The following is a 26915-nucleotide window of genomic DNA, read 5'->3' as shown; positions in this document are numbered from 1 at the left end:
AAACTGATAGTGAACCAAACTCACCTTTTAAAAAAATCTCAGAAATGCTAATATTGAAATAAGATTATATCGTGCTTATTAAAGTTTAGTTATGTACTAATTAAGTGACAAGATTTGGATCCTTAAATAGTTATATTACCTCTCATGACTTTACATTTTGTGTTTCAATAGAGTTCGTCTTAATTACTATAAATATTTAACCACATAATAAATAAAAGTCATGCTATGCACTTACTATTTATGAACAATATCACAATAAATCTAGGAAAGAGTTCAAATTTTAAATAATCAACCTTTGCTGAGGCTTGTAACAGATTCTAGTTAAATAGTATTAACAATGTATGTTTATATATATCTATAACATTATTAAAACATGATAACTGTACAAACCTACCTGCATATATAATAAAGTTCTCACACACACACACACACACACACAAATAAAAATTTTGTCTTATTCAAAAAAAAATCTGAGATATTCAGTTGCCACAAGACCACAGAAAAATAACTATCTAAGAACCAATCTGGAAATAATTTATGCAATAATGATGATGAGTGAAAATATCCAACACTTAAAAATTCTTACACTGAAACTCCCCAAAGCTAAAGGAAAGTCAGATAAATTACCTGTAGCCATAGTTATCCTGTACTATGAATAATCTCTTGTCCCTGCCTGTAAACATGTATTACAATGGATTTCCATTTATGCTCATGTCTAATTACCTTATATTTACTTAAATTTTTACATACGTGTTTGCAAATGACACACAACAGATGACACACAACAGACCATTGAAAAAATATATTAGTGAGATTAGCAGTAGGTGATGGTGAAACATGAGGCTTAGGGTTTTTGGTTTTTTTTTTTTTAAAGATTTATTTATTTATTTGAGAAAGCAGGTGTGCTTGTGCAGGATCCTGCGTGTGGGGGAGGGTCAAAAGGAGGGACAGACAGAAAATCTTAAGCAGACTTTCTGCTGCAGGGACTCTCATATCATGACCTGAGCTGAAATCAAGAGTTGGATGCTTAACGAAGGGAGCCATCCAGTCACCCTGAGGCTTAAGGAGTTTTTAAAGAGAAAGTGATCAATCAGAAAAAAAGAATAAAAGGACTAATATAGTTAAGGCCAGAATAAAAGGACATGGAAATTATGGAAGTTTGAAAGATGGTGAAATCAGGGAAGTCTATGTTAAGAATGAAAATGGTTAGGTTTGGGGGTTTGTTTGATTATTTGTTTTGGCATTAAGACATTATTATCATTATATTAATTTGTGTAAGTTGGGAAGATGCCTATCTAGATAACTAAAGAGAAAAAAAAATAGCACTTGCTTTCTTTAGCTTTAGGATGTTTCATTTGTTGATTCATTGGTGTAGTCTATAAGCATTTATGGGTGTTTACTTTGCTCCAGACAAAATTCTGGGACTTGAGACTCTAAAATGAATACACATGGATTCTGCTTTAAAAGATTTAACAATCCAATAGTAAAAACAATTGTTTTACAAGATATTTTAAAAAGAGAATCATGTATAAAAATCTAGAAGTTATAAGAAGAAGGTGTATCTGTCTTTGTCTGGAAAGGCTGCCTATTAAAGGTAAAATGAGTTGAATTTTGATAAATGAGTAAGAGATGGCCACACGGATGTAATGAGTGCTTTTAGAGAAGAGAGAGAATTCCAGAGGGAGAACAGAATGTGTCCAAGCACAAGGACCTGGGGAAAATGGTGTATCAAGAAGGTGACAATCATTGAATGACAGGAAGCAAAGACTGTAGGCAGGGTTTAAACATAAAACAAACTTTAAGCTACAGAACAATATTGTGGTCACAACAGGGAGCTTCCCAAAATTTTCAGAGGAGGCTATTGAAGTCAAATGTCTATAAATATAAATTAATACTCCACTTGGCGGTAGAAGCCAGATGGAAAAACAGAAGGGTCTTCGTTAATTTTGGCAAACTAGTCAGAAAGGACTCGGATTGGGGAATGCAAAAGAAAGTACACTTGCATCTCCTCACAGAGCCCAGTGAAGACCGAGAGTTTATACTTTATGAATCTGGAAATAGTTTGCGTTCCATCACCCTAAATCTCCCAAATTTAATAAAATATTTTGCAATCACATGATTACCTGGGTGTTTTGGAGCTGATCACTCAATACAAAGTTAATTGTGAAAGAAAAAAGTGGTGAAAGGAGCTGTTCAAAGACGTGATTCTGTATGGAATCTCAAGCCTCCAGTAGTATCAGTAGCAATAAAAGCTAAATACCTACAGAAAAGCACGAAACATTTTTTTCCCAAACATCTTAACAAACAAAAATATAAGGAGGATAATGATCATAAACAAACATTAAATTTACTTTTCAACTGTGAAATTGATTTTTTTTTTTTTAAGTAAAATATAGCTTCTGGTTTATTCTTTCACAGAGACACACAATTAAGTCTCATCCTGGGAACATCTGGTTGGCAATTCACAGAAATAGTGAAAACACAGGGCCAATTTTAATTATGACATTTAAAATAACATATTTTAAGTGATTAAAGGTCACATGCGTTGATCAGATCTTTCCTATCCAAAAATAACCTCAACCTACTAATATTTTGTTATCATCTTTCCTTGTATCTACTTTTCACTTCCAAAAATATTAAATATTAATTTAATAAAGTACACATATTTCATCTTCTCCATCTTACTGATACGTACTTTCAGGGATGCTCCTAGCTGGTTATTAGTTTTCCAATCAAAATGTAGTCCCTTCTGGGTGCCTGGGTGGCTCAGTGGGTTGAGCTCCCAACTTCTGGTTTCGGCTCAGTTCCTGATCTTAGGGTTGTGAGATGCAGCCCTTTCTAAGTCTGAGCACTCAGCACAGAGTCTGCTTGCCCCTCCCTCTCTGCTCCTCACCCGCACTCCCACTCTCTCTCTCTCTCTCTCAAATAAATAAATGACACACTCTCTCTCTCTCTCTCAAATAAATAAATGAAATCTTAGAAAATAAAAACAAAAACATGTATTGCCTTCCAGCACGGGATCCTCAGTAGTAGTACAGTGGGGGTGCAAACTTTTCCCAATCATTCAGTCTAAAGTTTTCAGAATGGTCCTGGATAACTATTTTCTTTATCTTTTATTGCTACATTGAGAATTCTAATACTTTCTATTTCTTTCTTTTTTTTTTTTCAAAATTTCTCTAATAGTAATCCTTTCATTGTCGTCGTCCACCAGGCTCTTATTGCCACAAAGCCTGACAATGCCAATAACACTCTGCTGACAAAAAAACAAAACCAAAAACACCACCCAACACATCCTTTCTGATCCCCTCTAAACAGTGCTCGCTTTCTGAAGCCTGGGATTCAAATAGTGAATGAGTTACAAACAAAAGCTCCTTCTAGAATCAGGGGGTCTCAAATAAAGTCTAGCTCTCTCTTTCTAGCCATCAGACCACAGACAAGCTACTGAACATTTCTTTTTCTTAATTTTATAATCTTTAAATGGGCCAGAATACCTATTTCATTTGGTTATTGTAAGGTTTATATGTATTAATATCTGAAAAGTTTTTAGAATCACGAGTGCTAGGCTGATAAATTCTTAAGAATTGTTAGCTACCATTACTATTGGTATTATTACATAAAATGAGTCTTAATTTCTCCAAAACATAACTTTCAAACTATTCCCTATTCCCTAAACTATTTCAAACTAATTCTAACTATTCCCCCTGGATTTATGTTATAGATTTGGCAACCTATATTATTTACTTCTTCATATACATTTGTTCTCTATTTCTGCACTTTTGTTCAATTCTGTACTCCAAGAACACATTTTTTTCTCTATCAGTTAAAATCATTCAGATAGTGCTCCAATAATGGCGGCAAAGTAGAATTCTATAAATCCTTCCTTGGTTACACTCTGAGAGATCTTTTCCAATGATAGCCAAAGGCATTTATTATAGTAAAGTAAATATCTTGTATCTGTATCTGTTAATGAGCTGAGAAACTTAAAGTAGAATCATTGAAAAACAGTGCATTTTGAGAAGAGAGAAAATGCTTAATTGCAGTTGACGCTGTGATTTCATTCATAGATATGTAAATGAAAAAACAATTAAATCTGTTTTAAAATTTCATTTTTTTCCCCATAGTTTGGCAACAGTACTATTAAGTGCAGGAATTTTCATCATTTTATAAAACGATGAGAAGTTTTTATTTTCATATGAAAACATATGAAATATGCACATAAAAGGAATATATAATGTTGAATTGTAATCAGGCACTAAAACTTAGTTGTTAGGGCTATTGTTATTCAGGCAGATTAGTGATATACATGCAAAACCAACCTGGAAGGCAGGAGACAGAAAATACATAGAATCATACTCATGGACTGTATGTACACAGAGAGCCCAGTGAAAAAAACCATAAACAAAAAGTAAAGTTTGGGTAGATTTTTAGGCACTTCTCAAATGAGCATCTGACATCACTTGCTAGTTCTATGTGACTTTTAAAGACAAAGTTACAAAAACCTAAATATACAATGCTGCCTCAGAGAATTAGGTTTATCAAATGGGATTTTAGTGAAGAAAAAGAGGCAAGAAAATATCTGAGCTTCTGCATGTTCAAATACTGATTTATGACAGACAGAGATATCTATCATATATCCTATAGAAAGACTCCATTTTCACATTTACTTTGTGATGATCTTTGGGCATCTGCGTCTCTGACACAAGGATATCAGAACTCTTTGGAGTAACAATGCCCTGCCTAAGGCCAGAATTTATTCTAATGTGTTAGTACGATTGTCAAAATGTAGATTGTGTCAAATTAGATATGGGCATTTATTCGTATCACTTAAAATTTTTGTTTTTGGCCTGAAGAAATATAAATTCTTTATTTTCAAATATAATATGCTGCTGCTTATACTGAAATAAGAATCTATCATCTCAAAAGTGTATTCTTTGTCAGATTATTTTTACTGTTTGTCGTACACGATCAAGTATCTTTACTCATTGTAAATGCACAAGGTAAGTAAAATAATGAGAACATGACATTTTAAAATCACACTTTGTCACTAACATCACCATAAAATGGTGGTCATTACACCTTTGGTTCTATTCAATCGGTTTCATTGATTTCATAGATATAAAAGAAAAATAGGGATACTGTACTTTTAAAAAATATGTATTATATGAAAGAATATATACTGCAGATGTAAAATAGTGATATATTGTGAAAAGAACATTTGGAGTCTGATTTTTCTCTGGGAGTAAAAGAAAGCATAATTAGTTCTATTTGAGCCAGAATTTTAATTTTCTCCATACTCAGGCTGATGTCATTGTTCCAATTTTAACTGAATATATGGTTGCCTTGAACACTTAATGAGTGCTTCCTCTGGGCCCAAGCACTCACTGCTTCAGATATGTTAAATAATTTAATCTCTACAATGAGCTTTTGAGGATCTATGTCACAGATGAGGTAAATGAGTTACAGGAAGGTTAAAGAAATTATAGAAGTCACCCAGCTAATAACTGGCTGGATCAGTATTGGAACCCTGGCAGATCAGCCCTACAACGGAGCTCTTAACTATACCACATCATATCTCTGATAGGAGGACAGATATAAAGACCTACTCTTGTAATTATATCATGGGCTACAAGTCCAAAGGAAGTACACATATACCATAAGAACAAAATCAGAAAGTGGTATTTGCTGAAAATAATTTTGAGTTATCATAAAGTCAAAATCGATAAAATTGGTGACGCTTGGGAAAACTTACCCTGAAAACAAAACTAGAATATTTTTCAAGTATTTGCCAAGACCACAATCCAATGAGGTAAGTAAGGTTGTGCTTCATGCACATCTTAAAGAGGGAGTTGAGAACTTTTTACTAGTGTCATAATATGGTTCTTTTTTTTTTCTTTTTTTCCCCAAAATTACCTCTAAAGAGGGCTGGTAGTTAGCATGAGGCATAGGGTGGGGAGATATCAATAATTAAATATATATTTGCGTACTTCTAGATTGGCACAGAGCAGGTGACACTGAGATGACCTGATCTGAGTATGTCGATCTATGCAGAAGATACTGTATCCTTCTACTTAATGATGATGCATAAGGCTATATATGATCACTAACAATGAACCTGACCTTATGCCCTTTACTTTTTCAACCAAACTTCTCATAATATTTCTGTTTTCCTCCTGGATATCTCTCAAGTATTTCAATTGATTCCGTTATTACATATGTATTTAAGTTAAGATATTAATCTTATTTTCGCATGTGATGGTTATGAGTTCATGAGCCATAATCATTTTCCTATATAGTTGGCCTAGAAAACATTTATGTAATATAGTTCTAGGGCGAACAAAACTGAAAACCACTATGCTTGGAATATAACAGGATCTCAACAATAAGTTTTCTTGAATGTGGGTCACCCTGTTTTTGTCAGTAGCTTGGGAAGACATGCCTAAACAGCTAGCTAAACACTTTCCTTATACTTCTACACTGCCATGGCACTACTTTACAATATATAATAGTATTACAAATAATAGGACCTATCAACATCCTTCTGAAATTAGGAAGTAATTGAAATATGAAAAACTCTGAAAGATTAATAAAGGGCATAGAATTAAATTAAATTAGAATAAATTAGAATAGAATAAATTAACCTCAAAGCAATATAATATATTTTTTATAAACTATCTTAAATGATTTTATTTAAGGGGAAGATTATATCTCCCCATTTTAGATATATTAGCACAACTTCCCTATAAGCATTATGAAAATATAATTTCTATGAAGAATTCCTACAAAGCAAGTAATTTAAATTCCCAAGAATTATGTCCCTAGATTCCAAGCTCGATATTAAATGAGAGCGATGAAAATTAAATCATTTAATATCAAGTACTTCCTAAAAATAATTCTAAGTAAGCCTGCATCAAAAAAAAGTACCTTTCTCAGTATTTCAATGAGTCAATATTTTGTTCTTATAATTTGAGAAATAATTATCTTCACACCATCCCATAAATAATTAAAAAATACTGATTTCCCAAATACTTAGCTTAGTAAAGTTCAAAGGAGATAGAATTCATTCCAGTCTATCAATAAAAGGCATTTTTACATTCTCTAATACCAAACAGCCCCTTTGGTTCTATATAATTAAGTATATTTATATAATCACAAATTATTCCTATATATAATTCAAAAATTACTTCATTACCCTTGATAGATAAAAATAACTATCACCTTATAACACTGGTTGTGTATTTATGAAATCAGTGCCTTTATCGTGTCTTATTTCATCTTTTCTTGCCTGTAAAATGGACCTTCAATAGTAGCTACTACTGTTAGTAGATTTAGACTTAATGTTTAGCTAATACAATTTCCCATTTGATTATTTTTCTTTTCATTTTATTTTTCTTAAGTATGTAATTCATTCATGATTTCTGTTTTCAGGCCAATGCTACATTTTAATTTATTCTCCAAAGTAACCAAAATATAATAATCATATACAGTGTGTTGCAATATCTTTCAAAATAATTAAGAAAGCACATGTTACTACTAGGTTTAAGGAAGTAGCCAACTTGGGGCACCTGCGTAGCTCAGTCGGTTTAAGCATCTGCCTTCAGCTCAGGTCATGATCTCAGGGTCCTGGAATCAAGCTTCCTGCTCCAGGGAGCCTGCTTCTCCTTCTCCCTGCTCTCTCTCATTATCTCTTTCTCTCTCAAATAAATACAATCTTTAAAAAAAAAAAAAAAAAAAAAGAGGCAACTTGACGTTGAATCATTATTAATGTCTGTTTCATTTTTTTATTTAATCGTGAGCCATTTCACAGTAACTGATATCAAGGATTTTCCTTAAAATTCAGCAGAAGATAAAATGATACCACAAGTGGAGAATTCTGATTATAAGAGAAATAAAGCAGCTCAATGAAGATTCAGTATTTGACAAAGTCAGATATTTAAAATCTAGTCATCTGTCTTCCTTTTGTTTATTATTATTATATACATTTTTAAGTTGTAACACATACTTTCAAAAGACATGATCTATGTTATATATTGCGTATCTTTCTATATATTTATAAATGTAATAGACATTTTATACTCGACGTTTGCCCTATACACATGTCCGCAAATTTCCTTCTAAAACTATGATTTCTAAATTTCTGGTCCTGGATATTTAACCATCCTTTGCAATTCAATGTGAGGGGGACAAAAAAGGCTTTACGAATCCAATTTTTTCCCTTTCAAAATCCTTCAGGAATACAAGCCATCTACACGGAAACAGAAAGGGAAAGGAATGTATAAAAACCTAGGCTTTCTCACTTGCCTTTCCTTTGTCCTCCAGTAAAACCGAGCCTCATCCTCTTCACTCCTTCACCAGCCCCAGTGCTGGGAAAGGCGTATTCCGCAGGAAATACATATCAGGGCTAGAAAGTGCCATTCTACTAAATCACAGCTGACATATGCCTACGTTTGTAGTTGTAAAGCTCTCTAGGTAAAGCGTTTCCACATCTCTCAGGAGCAAATACCAATGTCAGGGTCAGGATATTTCCCATAATGTGTAATTCACATCTCTCAGGATGCAATATAGATCCATTTTTTTCCTTTCTGCTCTCAATAAAGACAGATTAACTGATCCTTATCTATGTAGTATTTGTTTAAACACTTAACATTTGTTAAGTCACCTCTCCCCTTTTCTTCTCAATTCACAGTCCCTCAATCCTTTTAAACTCTCTTTAGATATGCCATTTTCCAAAAGGTTAATCTCTTTATTTTAGTAAGTCTCCTTTTAGCATCCTGAGTGCCAATTTGCCACAATCCTCTAACCTAGACTCAAAGAAATGTGAAATACAGACATATAATCTGGTATTCAAATGAACATATTTAAATATTTGCTTTTATAAAATACCACTAAGTTAACAGATAATGTTTCCACAAATAAGAAAGATATAAAGACAGGTACCAAGCATTTGTGAAAGACTAGACATGGTAAGAATTCCAAAAATAGTTAAGAGCAATCATGTTCAAGGGGAGTACATGCTAACTAACTTGTCTTTTTAGTTTACATATTGGTATATTTTAGGCTCTGCTGATTGCTTTCCCTATATTATCAGAGAGAATATCTGGCTATTATATTTTAGTGAAACAAAAATATTCTATTTCATTTATTCAATTATATAAATTTAAAAACCCAGAAAACTTCATTTTTAGTTTGAGGTCAGGATAGTGACACTTCCTGGGGTGGTAGTAGAAGAGGACAGAATACAAGGTTTTTTGAGGTACTTTTTGAAGTACTAGGACTTTTTGGCTACTAGACATGGTACCAAGTTAATGTTGGGATCACTGATTATACAAGTGAGCTTATTTTGTGAAAACTTGTGTTATACATTTGTGATTTCTACACCTTTCTACATGTATTTTATACTTTAATAAAAATTTAAAAATAAAAAACTAAAAATGGGTTGCTATGTATGGAGCTTATTTTAATTATGAATCAAGTTAATAAAATGTAGGTAATATTAATAATATTTATGAGAAAATTATAAATAATAAATGTAAAAGTAAATAATATTTATGAAACAACTATGGAAATTTGAATAATAATGAGACAACCAATGATAGTAAGAACTTTCCTTAAAGAAATACTGTTCTTGTGGTTATGTTAAAAATAAACTTAATCTTTAATAAACATATGCTGAAATATTAATGGAGTAAGCTGTAGGATCTCTGGATTTGCTTGAAAAATCTGAGTGAAAAGATGGTGTTTTAGCATTTGGATGAAACAAGTATGGCCAAGAATTGATCATTGTTCAGGCTGGAGAATATGGAGAGTTTAGTACTACTCAATTTTTGTATATGCATGAAATTACCCATCATTTTTATGTTTAAAAGTATAATTTAGTAGAACTCTGTGGGTTCTACATAGTATTGTTTTCTATTACCTTTGTTCTTATCAAAAAGATTGAGGTAATTCAAGAATCAAGATACAGCTACCAAAACATATCTTGATTTCATGACCTTCAATATAATCATCTGATGAGTACTTCTCTGGCAAATAAATCTTAAACCCACACCACCAGTGACTAGCAAAAGGACTAGTTTTGGCATTAGGTTTATTAACAGTAGGGAAGAAAGAACACAATAATTTCATATTAATTTTATAGGTCAGCCTCCAGATTTTCTATGTTTTGTAAGAATGAAACGACAGCAACAGTTAAACTATTTAACATTCACCTTCATATCTATGGACCAATTCCTAACACTATTTTGATTAAACCTACATGGGAAATGTTTTATCTTATATACACGATCAAGTGTATCCCAGAAACTTATTATGTACACTTTATATACTGTTGTCATTGTTGACTCAGAACTTTCTACCAGGTGTCGCACTTTGAGACAAAAACCAATGTTATGTTTAGTGAGCTCACAAAGACTCCCTTCATTATGGCTATTCTTTATCTAGCATGATTCAAAATTAAACTCAAGAAATATATATTTGATACTGATTTTATTTATGTATTTCTCCCCGGCTTGGGTCTTTTTTCCTTTTTAAGACACTTATTTGAAAATTATAACAAAGAATATTTACAAATAACACTTTTTATGAATAATGCAGTCTTTATCTAACTGGCAGCTGAAATACAGTCATTGGCATAAAATGAATCTTACACCACTAGATGACAAACTAACTCACTTGTCTAGTACGTGTAAGATACACCATTGAATATCCAACACAGGTAATACTGAAATCTAGGGTAGGATTGTGTCTAATAGCAGCATGAAAAGAGGAAAAAAGTCCTACTTATTATAACATATTTACAAACAGTAACAATAATGCTTTCCTCAGGATATAGGCCTCTATTTCCTCCACACTGTCATGATTAATTTTACTATAATACACTGGTCCTCAAAAAGTACAATCAGTATCTTAAAAATAAAGAAACAGACCAAAATTTATTACATCACTTATCTGTTTCTCAAAAACCACTATTCTGATGTTTAGCAGCTTCTGATAATGAAGGAACCATTACTTAATCATGCTAAAATAATAGGGAGATTAAATTAAAAATTAAATCATATTAAAAATATAATGTTTCTATATGAGATATCTATATGCACAAATGTATCCACACAACAGAATCATGAAATGAAACACAGAAAATATGTTTACAATCACCTGTCCAATTCAATGATTTAAAAGCTATCATTGATCATTTTTTTGTCACTGATAATTTAATAACACTCTACAGATTATGGAAGTTTTGTAATAACACTCTACTGTACAGATAATGGAAATGTTGTTGAAATTAAATTCGCATATAATCTTTTCAATCTCATAGCTAAAAGAAAGATATTCCTACGAAAAAGAAAATGGTATGTGCCTAGGTATAATGTACAAGTATAATGTCATAAATGTACTGATGAAAGATTCAGAAATAAAACCCTGACTTTTATCTGTGAAAATTTCTAGTTTATAATTTGTCCTTATCCATGTCCTTTGGTGTGTAATTACATTTGGGATTCAGTGTTTTCAAATCCTCCATACTGTCCTCACCTAAACTGATGTAGGTGATTAGGGACCACTAATGAAGTAATTAGGGAGTCTTATTGGATCTCGATAGAAAACTTCCAAGATTTTTATTATACTTTGGGAAACATTAAATTGACTCCCATTATGTTGATTTTAGTCCTAATTTGATAGTATTATTTAATCCTGAACAATGAACCTCACAGTCCAAATTTCCAAGCTATATTGTCTAAATGATGCTATCTAATTCCTATTAAAAGGACTTTAGAAGAAGCAGACTCACCCAAAAATTGTCTGGCACATTGAGTATTAAATAATGTTTAATGATGCTTATAAGCAATTGAATTTATATATTCCAGATTCTTTACTTTACTTAATGCATTTGAATTTTGACCCACACATCTTCAGTATGATGAGCCAGGGGAAAAAATCCCAAGTAGATAATCCTTTTCATTGAATAATTCTATTTATATTTTAATTGATAATCTTCCTTTGTTAGGCTCACATGATGGGCAAGTGCTTATATGGATTTACTTCCAATTACAAAATAAGAAAGAAGATGGAAATGATCTGTAATATAAAATGAGGTATATAAATAATATTAACATGCTAAATGTTAGCTCAATAAAATGCAAAGTATACATGAAATAAACTTCTTTAAATAGTAGATGGAGACTCATATACTAAGGATTATAAAATATTGAGTAAAGATATTAATTACTTCTTTCAATTAAATCTTCTCTAAAAACCTTAAATATATTTTTTATTTAGCCAAGTATCTGTCAGTTCAAAAATATAATTAATAACATGCAAATAAATAATTCCTACATGGGAATTATATAAGAAAAATAAGTAACTACACTAGATGAAAATTTGTATCTATTAGCTTTACAAAGAAGTGAAAGATAAGACCTAAACTATGAAAGCTGCTAGTAAGTAAAATATGTCAAGGAAAGATTATCTCAAAGATCTGGTACGAAAGGGAGTATTTAAATTCTAAGAGAGTTAACAAGTATGAAACAAATTTAACACCTTTTTAGAATATAAGTTTTTAGAATGAATTAAAAGGTGTTTAAAATCTCAGAGTATTGAAAAACTCCATCATATTTTACAAAGCACCTTGGATATGTGCATATCAATATTTTGAATGAGTTCACAATCTCTTTCCCATTATAAAAACTTGTAGTATTGTAATAGCCACGAGAGAAGGATAACTAATTTAAAACATATTTTAAAAATTGGAAGAAAATAAAGTTTGCTTAGAGATGAAAAAAACAAAACAAAACTGTGTACAGACGTGTGTGTGAATGATAGTATAATGACAGCATTAAAGATTATTTGGGTACTTCAAAATACTCATTCAGCCATTCATTCATTTTTTTATCACGTAATTTTTTAGCATTTATAACATGCATAGCTGGATAATGAGTCTAAATACGCCAAGAGAGTATTGGATACCAACCAGTTCCAATGCACCCAAAGGCACAGGTTTTAAATGACAGGTGATAAGTCACTGAGAAGCACTGATGTCTGAAAGTGAACAAAATGCTTACAGAAATTGCCAGATGTGTAGATGCAAAATGAACATCCACCTCAGAAGGATTTTTATAGCTTTCACTTGAAGTCGTATTAATTGAGGTAGACCATTACTGAACAACTACAGAAGAAATAAGATAATGTGATAATATCTCCGTTATCTGGAGTTACAGGAAGGTTCCAGGCAGCTGTTGCATCAGCTAACTGCAGTAAGAATACAAATCATGAATAGATTATCATTTTTCAAAGAAGTAAAATATAAAATTCAGTGAACATTAAATCTAACAGTAGATATACAGAGAATATGAACTGGGATTGGGTTTTTTCCTGACCCTGAGTTATCATTTATTTCCTGCTCACAAAACTGAGGTGAGTAAACTACTTTAATTATGAGAGATCAATTTTTAATTACTAAACAAAGGAATTTAATGAAAAACAGAAGGACTGGTGTGATTCAAAGACCAGGGATTTGTCACAAAGATTTAAACTAAAAAAGTGAGAAAGTTAGGTTCACAAATCTAGAGCTATTCTTATAAAGAAGAGTGAGAGAAGCCAAAGTCTCAGAAATAAGATATTATTAAAAAGTAACACAACTTGGAGAAAAAGGGAACATATGTACTAAAATTAACATATGTACTAGGAAAACAATATCCTGAAAAAGATGTCCATTCATTTAGTGATGTATGGACCTAGAGACAGACGTTAAAAAGGCCCTGTATAATAATGCTTATTTATGGACTTCATTATTTGATAAACTGATGCTATGTTTATGACGTTACAGGAATATAGAAATCCCAGAGAAAACATACACAAGGATTCGTAAATATGAGGGTAATGTGTATCAATAAGAAAAGTTGTTTTATTTTGAATCTTATGTATGCTCTTACCAAACTATTGAGTTAAATTACAAAAACGCACAGAAGGCAGATTGAGACAATGAAGGGATTGTTATTTTAAAACATGCTCTACAATTTTAATCAACTAAAAACTTGAAGTGCACCATAGAAATAACATAGATGCCCAAAAGAACTTTCTCAAAATGATGTTTATTGAAAAAAGTCTAGGTAAAATGTCAGCAATTTTTCAAATGGGATGGTTCAAAGTTCCGACATCTTTTCTTGTGTTATGTTAAGATTGAGTTGAATTGAAGTTTCAAAAGGACTCAAAAAGTAGGCAAAAATAAAATTAGGTCAGGAGAAAACCAGTAATTTTTTGGCACACACCGACTAGTCTAAATGCTGTGTAATGTGAACAGAGGATGAACCATGACACTTCAATAAATAGTTCCCTACAGCCCTGTGAGTCTCGAAAATTTCATGGATTAAGGGTTTAAAAAATTATGTCAATGTATGTTTTTCATTTCGTTCAGTATAATTTATTACTGTATGACCCTTTAAATAAATGAAAGAAGGATTTTTCACAAATGTATTTTAGGTGAAATTTCATTTTATTTGTCTTTTGATTGTTGTCAATTCTTAGGCACTGATTAGGTTTATTGACAAGAAATCAGCAAGTTTCCAATGAACCCTTACACCTTTACTACTGTACTGTTTATGCTGATTAGAACCAAAAGATATGCTTATTTACTAACAAAAGTTGTAAGCAATGATGTTCAAAATGTGAAGTCAAAATCATAAGTAAAAATGATTGCAAGAGTCATATTTAGGTGTTGTGTTAACTATTGGGTTTTTCTAAATTTTCTTAATAATATAGCTTTTATGTATTTTATTCTTGAACTTAAATCATTTTTATGCTCCTTATTTTTTTTCTGTATAACATTGTGTCATTTGAAATACTGTTATTTTAAATAAGATGTCTATAATACTAAAGAAATTCTTGAATTCTTCACAATAAAATGTGGTATTATTTTTAAACTCCAGGTAATATTTTTTTCATGTTTTATTTTAATAAGTGTCAAAAACAGTGATTAATTTTTATTAAAAGTTAAGGTGATATTTTAGTATTTTTTATGACTTTGAAAAGGTAAAGCTACGCTAAAATTCACTCGCACTTTAAGATAAATCAAAACACTGAGTTTTGAATACAACCATTTTTTACACGTTTGTATTTATTTCTTTAATCTTTCAGTGTATCCCTTTGGTTTTCATCAAAGTATTAACAAACTACGACATTATAACAAAAATAAGAGCAAGCATGCTCATAGTGCTTGTGACTAACAAGTTTGAATTGCTATTCTTGATTTAAAAAATAACTTCCATTTCATTAAATGCATCATCTTTGTGGATCTTTCCCTACACATTATAAAAAAAAGAAAAAGGAAACATAGTTGTATTTGGGCATTTTAAAAAACACAAACTGTTTTTTAGCATTTGCATACACGTGCTTTTGTGTAGAAGTGGTTCCTTGTGATTTTTAATTTTAAATTTGATAATCAGAAGTATAGAAATGGGAAGTTCCTGGATATAGACAATGATTTCATTTGTATTATTAAGCATTATCATTTCCTGATCATTTTATAAATGACAGTGGTAGCTTCATTAGGCTTTATCTTTAGAGCTCTACAAAAATAAATATTCAGCTACTTTCTTCAGATTAAGTAAACTTTATATTCACTAAAAAAATAAATGCATGTCCAACAAAAGAAAACTACTACTCCAATAATTATTTAGGCATTCTGGTTAAAAACAAGTTATAGGTGCCAAGTTCTTAGTTTAATTATGTAAGGGACATTCTTTTCAATGTAGAAGGTGAGAATATTTCCATGCCTGATGATAAATAGTACAAGTATTAACAACTATTCTCATGTGAATTTGGAGGGCAAAATGGTCAGGGATGTTATTTGTAGTTTATACCATCAAATTAACCATAAAATTGTCTATGTCTATTAAATCAGAACCATGATATAATTTTTAAGATAAGACAGCATTAAGCCCTGAAATCTGAAGTTCTATGAAGAACTAAGGATAGTATAAGTAAAAACAATAAAATACTTCTATTTCTGCTTATTTTTCAGCCAGGTCACACTTCAGCCCAAACCCTAAATTTTAAGTGGTGTGAGTTGGCTAACACAGAAAAAATAAAATAGTTTTTAAAACCTAACTTATTTTACCATTTCTGCATCATGTGCAAACAAATTTTAATTTTCTTAATTAAATAACATATGCATTCTTTGATTTCTAGCAACACACATAACTATTTTAGGCTATTTGAAATCACTAATGTGTGCAGATGTGTGAGCTAAACTTTAGGACTCAAGCATCCAAATTTCATCATAGTTACTATGTTTGACATTTCAACACTTTCCTTAAGTATATGTGCTCTCCTTGTATTTTTTAACTTCGAAAGATAAAGCAAAACAAGTATCAATAGTTTATAGAGAGCATAGTTTAGGAACAACTATTTATACTCAATACAATATACAGCATACATATTGTATTTATACAATTATATTTATACTCCTAATAGTTTAGGAGCAATTATTTGGTTCTGAAATGCTAAAATACTTACTATATCATGTGTGGGGTAATGGTATTTCTGAGTAATTTGAAAAGTTAGGGGCAATCCTTCATAAAACAGTTTAATCATTGTTGCCATCACAATGTATATATCCTGTGGCAGATCTATTCCGTTATTCATAGGACTTATCAATGTCTAGAGTAGCAATCTTGTCCCCAATGCATTCAATGAAATGCCTTTCATCTTTACATTCACAAGAGCTAAAATATATGTTCTTCTAGCTTTTTTCTTTCCTTTCAGTATTTTTTCGATTTCCTCCCATCCATAAATCATAAAAGAAATGACACATCAGCAATCTGTCTCATTTTTGTTCCTAGCTTATGATTCTATGACTTTTTACACTAGAAGAGGAAAGAAAGAAAACATCATGTATGTTGGAGCTGCTATTTAAGATAAAAGTCATCTTTTGACTGAGTTTTTATGAGCTTCACCTTTATCAAACATTAGTTTATATGGTTCGACCAACCTATTGAATTGTCAGTGGCATTTACCCATTAACTAAGGAAAAGATAACTATGTAGTAGAGAATATAGGATTGTTTCATTGCCAAGATCCTCAAAGGAAATACACTACAAAATCTCTAAGCATTTTTATTTACACAATGGTTGTATAAAATAATCCACTTAGAGAATATGGTCCCAATATTGAAAGAGCTGAATACAGGTTTCAATGTCTCCATGTTAGAAGAACATATTATTTTAAGTAAATGAAGATTATTGCTTTATTTCTATGTTTCCTTCACATAGTTCCTCTGAGTCTGATCAGAGACTTACTCCATATCAACATATTTCTAAATTACATTGAATGACCAAAGTGATGGCTGCACTGATTTCCTAACGTAGCCTAAAATGTTTAATGTCACTATGGAAAAAGGATGATTATGTGATAATGCTGGCATTATGTGATAATTCGGCTCAGGTCAGGATCCCAGGGTCCTGGGATCGAGCCCCACATCGGGCTCTCAGCTCCGCAGAGAGCCTGCTTCCTCCTCTCTCTCCCTGCCTGCCTCTCTTGCCTACCTGTGATCTCTGTCTGTCAAATAAATAAATAAAATCTTTAAAAAAAAAAAAAAACATGGAAATCAAGTAAACAAGAGATCAATATTCAAAGGAAATATGAAACACATTTGAAAATGTTTTCAGCATCAAAAGTTATGTTTGATTGTTGTCAACAACCATGTCCTAACACAGGAACCTGTCTTCCTGATACGTATATTCATTTTTCCATAGTAAAGTGCTGCCTACATCCAAGAGTCACTTTTATCTTGTTTTGGAAAACAACCTGAACTCTATTTTTACTAAGAAGAATGGCATGTTGAACTTATTCCCTCAAAGGGAATACTTTGATAAAGCCTTTTATGTAATACTTACTCAAATATGGTGGTTTGTAAGGCGCTCGTGTATTAGACAGCAGTCCATCCAGTTCCTTCCTCTCCAGAGTGCTGTGAAGGGCCTTCTCTTTGCCAAAGGTGGAGAAAGACCTCTCGGTCCCAGGCTGGGCTTCTGGAGTTTCAAACACCTCAGTGTCTGGAACAGAGTCCATACCAGGAACATGCAGATTGCTGCGATAATCAGCAGCCTGGCGTCCATCAGCGGGGACAAAAGAAGGCATCCAGCACCGATCTGAGTGGCCCAGCGCTTTGCATTCCTCAGTGCAGTTCGAGAAGAGATCCATACCTTTAACCAGGGGAAAAAAAAAAAAAAAGAAACTCCAGATTCAGGTTTCATTAATGTGAGAGTTTACAGGTAACATAAAGAGTGCTGGGTAAATGTGGTTTGCCCAAATTTTCTTGCCTTAACCTCATAAGAACCAAATATGTCTTTGTACTGTTTTCCAAAGAGTTAGACTTCTAGCAAAGAGGACCCTGAGATAGATGTTTCTAAAATTCTCTGAGTATTGGGAGAAAAGTCTGACCCTAAATTATTTAAGTAACTAGGGAATGGTGAGTAGAAAAAGGACAATTTTTTTTTTAATCTCTGGTGAAATTCATAAGAGAGAAAAATGCACAGGGTAATTCTTTTATAATCCATAATCTCTAACGATGATAAGACATCCAACATTTTTTCTTCTTTAGAGACAAAAGCATCGAACTATGTGAAGCACAAATGATGATATATAGATTATGAAATCTGGATATGAAATAAAAAAGTGAAATTCAACAGAAATACAGCACTCATATTGATAAACTCATAAATAACAAGAATGAAACACTACATGAGGGGCCAAAAGCATGCTTCCTAAGGTTCTCAGAAAATGACCCTAAAAGGTATATTTTAATGACATTCTGGTAGCCCATATTACTACAAACCACTTATCACTTACCACAGCAGACAAACCCAGAACAAACGACTGTAATTAGTGAAACCAGGGTAATCAAGTGTATTTTGAGTCAGGTACAGATACTATTGACAAATGCTTTATTACTTGTCCCATATTGGAAAAACACTTGTCCTAGTCAACAAAAGAACTGTTTCCCTACTAATCCAAGAATATTCAGATTTCAAATGAAATCTTCAAATTTCACCGTCTCCCACAGATTAACAAGATTATTCAACATTACCTGATTATGACTCAAAAAAGTTCAGTTTCTTAAGCAAAGCATAACAATTTTTGAGCATTATAGAATACTTTTTGATATTTATTTTGTTAAATACCCCACGCAGAAAAACAAGTACATAAACCCAAATCACATTTTAATATTTTTCTAAACATACCAACACATTTACTGTGCTTGTTTTTAAACAGGATCAATTTAAAGTAATTTGAGTGTGATTATTCTGTATAAAAGAAACTCTCAAATGAGTATAGATTTCTTTTTTTAACTGACAGATTAATATTTGTTTAATGAACCCATCTGATTGTTTCTTCTTATAAATACCATGAGCGATTTGAACTCTTGAGTCAGTTTTAGTTTATAAATTCCTGATGGTATTGTGTCACAAACTGCTTTACTTGTTTGTGTGTGTATGGTAACATCTGTATGAATAAAATATAGAAAAAAAATTTCAGAGTATTAATCTTCTAGATTATCCACAAGTATTTTGGATTTCAGAAAAGTGAACTATGTAAATTATGTTTAAAGAAATAAAACAAAGCTTCTTATCCTATATTAATCTCACTTTATTAATAGTTTAGTCACTTTATGACTTTTTTATTTTAAATTAAACTATGTATAATGCCGAGTCTGACTTCGATTATAATGTTCCATTGATAATTGTCATGCATAAACCGGGAAATAAATTACTGATCAGTGAACTGTTGAGGAACTTAAAACGTGAGCTGAAACCAGGATAAGGACCCAGACTAAAAAAGCATGTAAAACAAGTCAATGTTTTTCTAGACACCAGAGTAGCTCAGTTTTTTTATCCAATTTCTTCAAGGAGTTATGTATAAAGGAAAAGAGTAAGGGAAGGACAATGTCCCTGATACAAATTGACATACAAAATCGGCAGAAGCTATAGAACCAGAGAGATTTGTATTTTGAATACTGTATACTGTACTAGAACTGCTCTGTATTTGCAGTGTGATAGAGAAAAGAAGAATTTTTGATAGATGGAACTACTGTTAAAAGTCCAATTATTATGAGCAATCATTTGTTTGTAAATTAAATTCAAGGCACTAAATTTGAAGTTGGTGGAATTAATTCAAATAGTAAGATCAAATTGTATTATTAGACCCTAATAAAGATGGGTATACAATGCAAATTTGGTGTTAATGCAAGTTTTCCTCACGTGGACTGATAAATATCATTTTAAATATATTACACAGAACCATTAATAATCTTCTAAGTCTTTTTGAGCACCTGTACCCAGACTCTCATATTTTTAAATATGATCATCTCTCTTATAGAAAGATTGTAATAAACTAGTCTCTCAACATTATTAAAATGTTTGATTATATTAGAAGTTACTTTCAGTAGGATTGGTTTTTATAGATAGTGTGTACGCAGCTCTGCCCATTTTTTTTCCTTGAAGCTAATGATTTTTCTGGTTTTTGGCTTCTTTAGTTATTAAAGGCTAGTTAAAATTCCCTTAGATGATGTAATCAAATTCTCATGAGTTAAGAAACTGTACAGAAAATATATCGTGTGCATAACAAGAAAAATGTGAAATATGATAAAGTTTTGTTGGAAGAATAATCTTACTTGACAGAAGAAAGAAAACACTTGTAAACAATGTTCTTAGTGTATTTATGAATTAGTACTTTTAAAGTGTGATTCCCATAGTAATAACACACAGCTTTATACGACCAGAATGAGAAATTTGGTGCCACAAATTGTGCATGAATATATTTCACCAGTTTTACTTATAAAACAAGTGTACCGATTTCTCATGAGGAAAAAAATATGAGACATACCAACAAAATTAAAAGAAAAATAAAAAACAGTACATCAATAAATTTCAAATCATTTGCCTTTTAGATATATAGTTTGAGAACAGATAAATGTTCCTATAATCATTCCTCACTTCAGGGAGTCTCTAAAAGACTAACAGTATTTACCTTTTTTTTATTTATCCCCAGGCCCATTAAACATACTCTTTAATAACCAAATAAACAGAATTATATTTCAATTTTATTGTGATAAATTACATGATATACAGGAATGCCTGGTATTATAGGGCAGGTGACATATTAAAATGCATGCCTTTCACATTGCTCTTGGAATTTTTTAATATCTCAAATTGAAGTCCCAAGAGAAAATAAATTCAACTTGATTTTAGTTTTTCTTATTCAAATGCCCTTACTATAGAACCTATAAGATTTGTACAGCAGAAAAATACAGGCCAACCAAACCTCAGTTTTGAAGTTTTGGTATTTTCTAAGAAATATGTCTATATATATATATATATATATATATATATATATATATATATATAATTTGAAATTTCTTCTCCTAGTTATTTATTTTTACAACTTCTCAGAAATGATCTGTTCTACAAGGCATGACAGCTGACGTGATAGACTGCCTGTTAATGCAAAGATATATTTAGGCCAATTTTAAAATACATATTTTTTAACCAGCAAGTAACTTGTTCCTTATAGTCAGAGGCAGTAATAGTACCACTGAGAATGAATTGTCATTTCAAAAATATTATAATTGTATTCAATTTGTGCTGTTTTCTGATGAATGTACTAATATGAAGTTATGGGTACATTTCTTCCTCATGCACCAAAGTTTCATAAAAATGTTTAATTTTTCATAACATGATAAATTAATTTTAAAGAAAATCAATACTGAATTTTTTGAAGAAATTTCCAGTCCTCCTTTAACCACTTAGCACCAAAAAAATGGAGAGATATTAATTACAACCACAAAAGTTGCTATAATTTTTAGGAAAATATAGCTCATAGTCAGATATTTATCAGCATAATTCACTCGTGAAAAAGTCAAAACATGTACATTAAAATTTCTCCCTACTTATCATTTAAAATGTTTATATTTTTCTCTATTTTATCTAATATTTTGTCATATATTTTTCCAATTATAAATCTTTCTGTAACATCAATTGTAGTTCAGGTTTTCACCAGAAACCTGAATAAGCTTTTGAAAACAATCATGTAAATTCATTTTATTTGTAAGTCCAGACACTAATCAACAAGCATCTAAATTCTTACTGGAGTTGGGAAAGAGAAATTTGTACTTTCGATAAATCATAAATTGTCTTGTGGATAATGTAACAGTTGTGCAATGGCTGAGCACATTTCATGATATACTTTACCTACTAGTTTGAAGATACTGACAATTCAAATCATTTTATTTGTTTTTATGTATAGCCTAATATTGACCTGTATCATGTATCAAGCTCAAGAATTAATTAAAAAATAAACACACTTAGAAGCTAACTGTCACTGAAAGAAGAATTTACAAGAACGAGTGACTTGACAACTTTCAGGTACACCACAACAAGTAACATTAACAGAATCACTTATTAGGGTTATCTTCTTCAATATGCTTTTTAAGAAGGAGCAATTAACTCCAGGGGTATGCATATTGCAAATATTTAAAAATGAGGCAAAAACCATTCTTACAACTGAATAAATCTCCTCAGATGTATCTGCAATAATGTTAAAATGTTTAAGAATATACAACTAAACTGTTTATATCAGTGTTGCAAATCACAAAAAAATTCTTTTAATCTAATAAGATACTAAACAAAAGTGAAACTATATTTCTTTTAAGTACACTTTGACTTTTTTTTTTTTTTTTTTTGGCTATTTGAGTTGTGATTAATCAGATTTTCCTCTTGTGATTTTCCTCTTTTATGCATATATTTACCACATCTCCCTGGACTTCTGCCATATCTAACCAATACATCAATAGTGCACTGAAAAAAACGGAAAGCACCTTGACAAGGCTATAGAAAGAAAATGCCACAGAGCAGTGGTCAAGCCGAAGAATTTCACACATGGAGCCAGGTGCAGTAGAAAACTGAAAAAGCTTATGTGATTCTCTGTGCAGCTGCCTCCGTGTTTAAAGCCCTTCTATGAACAAGATTGGTGACTGCAAATGGCTTAGAAAGGAGAAAAGCAATGGGGGTAGGGAAGAAAGAACAAAAAAGAAAACTATTCATAGAAGAATAAATAGAAGACATATCTAAATAAATAAATACAAAATAATGTTAACATAGGAAAAGAAATTGAGAAAAAACAGTAAGTAAAGAAGTTTAAACAGGTGAAGCACTAAGCTCAGTAGTATATATAATGTATGTAATATGGAATGAGGTACAGACTGAAAGACAGAAGTCAGGGTCTATGACTTTCTAGTATTATTTTTCCTTGATAACCTGGTGTTTTCCCCCTAAAAATTGCCTAAGTAAAATTTGTCATGGTATGAATTTTTTCCATATCGTAAACCTGGAAATAGATGTGCTGTGAATAATATTTCCTAAATATTACAAAATTGGAAGGTCATCAATACCTGGCTTTACAAGAAAATAAAACAGAGCTACTTATTCACCTGAAATGGGTTTAACTTTAAGGAAATATTACAGCTGCTTGCTATAAAGTTTATGGTACACAACATTAGTGTGAACTGGAGAAAGTCATAAAAGTAAATGTATTTCAATTTTCTGCATTTAGGGTTTTATACTTAAAAAAGAAAACACTTCAAAAGCATTCTTACAATAAAATTAGACATTAAATCTGATTGCTATTCAATACACAAAGGTGAGATTACTTCTTAACACAAATGTGTCATTACAATTCTCAAACAGCAATTATTGTGCTCAGTATGTTGCAACTGCCCTGGAACCACCAAAGAAATACAAAAATAAATTAATTCTGTAACACTTTTCATGTTTAAGAATGTAAAGGGATAGGGAAATGTTTTTTGCTATTGATAAAGAAAAATACAAACTGCCTTGCTTTTTAAAAATGTTTTCCAGGACACAATTTGGCATTTTCATTTTCCTTTTAAATCTTTGACATCTCAAATAATTTGAAAGAAACATTACCAAAATGGCAACATTGAGTCTCTGAGAAATAAAATAGGTACTGGGAAGGCGCATTGATTAGAATCTATTCCCAACCATCTTACAAATTTAGCACTTTTTGCAGATGTTTATTCGTTTCTCTTTCTTTGGTTAGGTTATTATAGCTCATTATGTCTGACGGACTAAACTAATTAAAATGTTCATTGAGACTGGAGTGCTACAGAAAAAAACAAAGCAGGGGGTGGGGGAGTGGGAAAAGAATAAAATGCACCCAAGGAAACATGCAGCAGATACTGTTTAAATATTAAACATTTTGTTTTAAAAGTTTAAAAAGGCTAACTTAAATTAGAAACCCTGAAAAACGAATGGGAATGAACAATTCTAAACATATAGCTTTTTAAAGATAACAATAAATCATATGCCATATATAGGCCAAAAATGAAAGGGACTTTGTACTCAAATATAAACTTCTGGCAAGATCTGGTTTGTTGTCAGGTTCCCAGACACTAAATAGATGCTCTGTTCACTTAGCGTGAAGGCCCGCAAGGGGCAGGGACCTCCGGGGATTCTTGGCAGTTCTCAAGTCTCATTAGGTCTGCATATTAATGACTTGCAGCAATATAAAGAGACCCTTGAGCAGCCTTTTTTCCCCCTCCTCCTGCCTGTGTTTCCCAAGGCTAAGGCAGCCTCAGACACAGCACACATTAGCCAAGTGAGAGGCTTGCAGTAACCACTGCTGCCAGGAGACCATGGGCGGGTACTGCCCTTTGACACACTGCCTCAGCACCATTCAGAGGTCCACCAAGTGTGTTAAGGAATGTGTGCTCTCTAGGACCAAGGTTACCTTGAAAATGAGGGCTCTATCTCTCTGTGGTTACATCATTAACCAAAATGAAGCTCAAAATCAAGTGAACAGAGTTGAATCTAGAGATGGCCCAGTGATAGACATTTTTATAAGTTATAAAGGTTAACTTGCCTTTCTATTTCTTTATGTGTCAGAAAAACACAAAACTCAATCAAAAAATAAAAAGTAAAAAAAAAAAATCAACAAGCACCTTTCTTAGTTGAAATGCAAATGAAGGGGGAAGAAAATTCAACCATTGTGAAATCATTTTCATCATTATAAGGTATATGTTTTATTTTTAAAAGTGTTTTCTTTACGGATTAGTAAACAGAGTTATCAGCCTCTTATAAAATTTAACAGTTAAATTTATATAGAAAAAAGTAAAATAAACAATGTAAAATATATGCATTATACTGCAACCCCATCAGGGGGTATCATTAGCCTTACATACAAATACACATGAGAGTCAACACTTGACAGGTCAGGGACCCTGTTGAAAATATGGGGAAGCCTAGGATGCCTGAGAAAATACACATTATGAAATGTTTACTAATGACCTGAAAGCTAAGAACCCAGCATTGGAAATCTTGCTTTCAGCCTATTCATGACTTTTAATCACCATTCCTTCTCTCATTCAATACTCAGTGGCTTACAAAATGCATTGCTCTCAAAAGGAATAAATTTGGATTCTATTTCCCAATCACCACTTATTCTCTGTGATTTTGTGCAGGTCAATTAATTTCATTCATCTTCAGTTACCTCATCCATAAACAAGTCTAATAATACCTTACTTGACTGAAGACTGAGGCCTGACCAGGTGAGAAATCTATAGGGTTTTTTTATGCAATATGATTACACTAAAGAACATTGCATAAGAAAGAAATAGCTCATTTTCTATCATATTTCACAACGCATCTCTAACTTTACCCAAAGGAACATTAGATTTTTATAATCCCCCTTGAATATACAATTATCAACATAGGATGACACCATTTTCCTGTGGACTTACCAACCATGAACCTACAGAAAATTACCCGGGACATCATTCTTTCTAGATTTACTTTTAACAACGACAACAACAAACTAAAAGTCAGCATTGCCTTTTGAACACACTTACCAGCTGACTGGCCGCGGTTGGTGGCATCATGATCACTATCTCCCTGTTCACTGTCTCCATGACCACTGTCCTTAGAGCTTACTATGTCAGCTTCCTGGAATGCAGAACTAGAAGTACAAAAACGTGAATATTAGAATAAAAAATGTGAAGAAACACAGAAAACATTCTTCTGCCACCACATGGTCACCAATGGTGCTGCAGATTCATAAACCTCTCAGTTGGCTTTATTTCTGCAGAAAGCTAGTTTTCATCACTTTAAGCCTAATTCTTTAAAACTGAGCAGAACAGTCAGTTCGAGCCTTTAAGACATGTCACTTTAGTCATTCTATGATTAGCGTTATGCATATGTGTATATCATTTTCATAAAAGAGAGTATATATCCACCTGGAAAAGGGAGGCTATCAGAAGCAGTGTAGGGGTATAAATTGATAAAATATTAAAATATTTAAATATATTCAGTAAGTTTTATATAGATGAATTATATCCATATTTTTAATGTATTGTCTAGGAACCCCAACATAATCAGTATTTATGTTCTGACCTAGCTGGAGATGCTTTATACGTCTTATATTTTAATATTGGACAATACACCTAATTCCTAATTTTAGTAGGTAGTAAACTGTCCACACACGGCTAGGGGAAAAAAAAAAAAGTCCATACCTGTTAACTCGGCGAGGTCTGTCAACTAGATAGCTGAGCTCTGCTCGCTGGTGTTTAGTCTAGAAAAAAAATAAATAAATCAAGAGCATTTGAATGCTAAGGGCTTAACTAATAGTCTTCTTCTGAGGTTAGGAACTGAGTCTAATTTAAGTAATTGTGTGGAGTTTTATGTATTTTCAAGCTGTTCTAAGACCTCATCCTAGTGATTACTGGGTAAGGTAAGGGCAAAATGCAGAGACATGTCAGTCTAGATTTTCAGTAAAAGTTAAAAAAAATTGCAAAAATAAAAGGCCAATTTTAAACGTGTGTGTGCATGTGTGTGTGTCATTAAGGAGAGAATGCAAAT

The 26915-nt window shown here is 31.9% G+C and overlaps 1 protein-coding gene across 2 annotated transcripts in view; it reads right to left on the bottom strand.

The window, feature by feature from the left end:
• The window catches only part of PCDH10 (protocadherin 10), a 60042-nt gene that overhangs the window by 29215 nt on the left and 3912 nt on the right, over nucleotides 1-26915 (bottom strand). For both annotated transcript variants that reach the window (XM_004747911.3, XM_004747912.3), the window contains exons 2-4: nucleotides 26570-26628; nucleotides 25910-26016; nucleotides 17886-18191 (exon numbers count right to left, since the gene is read on the bottom strand). In XM_004747911.3, coding sequence (XP_004747968.1) covers nucleotides 17886-18191; nucleotides 25910-26016; nucleotides 26570-26628 — 472 coding nt within the window. The remainder of the gene's footprint in view (nucleotides 1-17885; nucleotides 18192-25909; nucleotides 26017-26569; nucleotides 26629-26915) is intronic.

The sequence above is a fragment of the Mustela putorius genome, unplaced genomic scaffold, assembly GCF_011764305.1.
Source record: "Mustela putorius furo isolate JIRA1106 unplaced genomic scaffold, ASM1176430v1.1 tig00000083_pilon_pilon_pilon, whole genome shotgun sequence".
NCBI classification, from domain to species: Eukaryota; Metazoa; Chordata; class Mammalia; order Carnivora; family Mustelidae; genus Mustela; species Mustela putorius.
The sequence above is the reverse complement of the archived record's forward strand: the minus strand, read 5'-3'. Positions and strand labels throughout refer to the sequence as shown.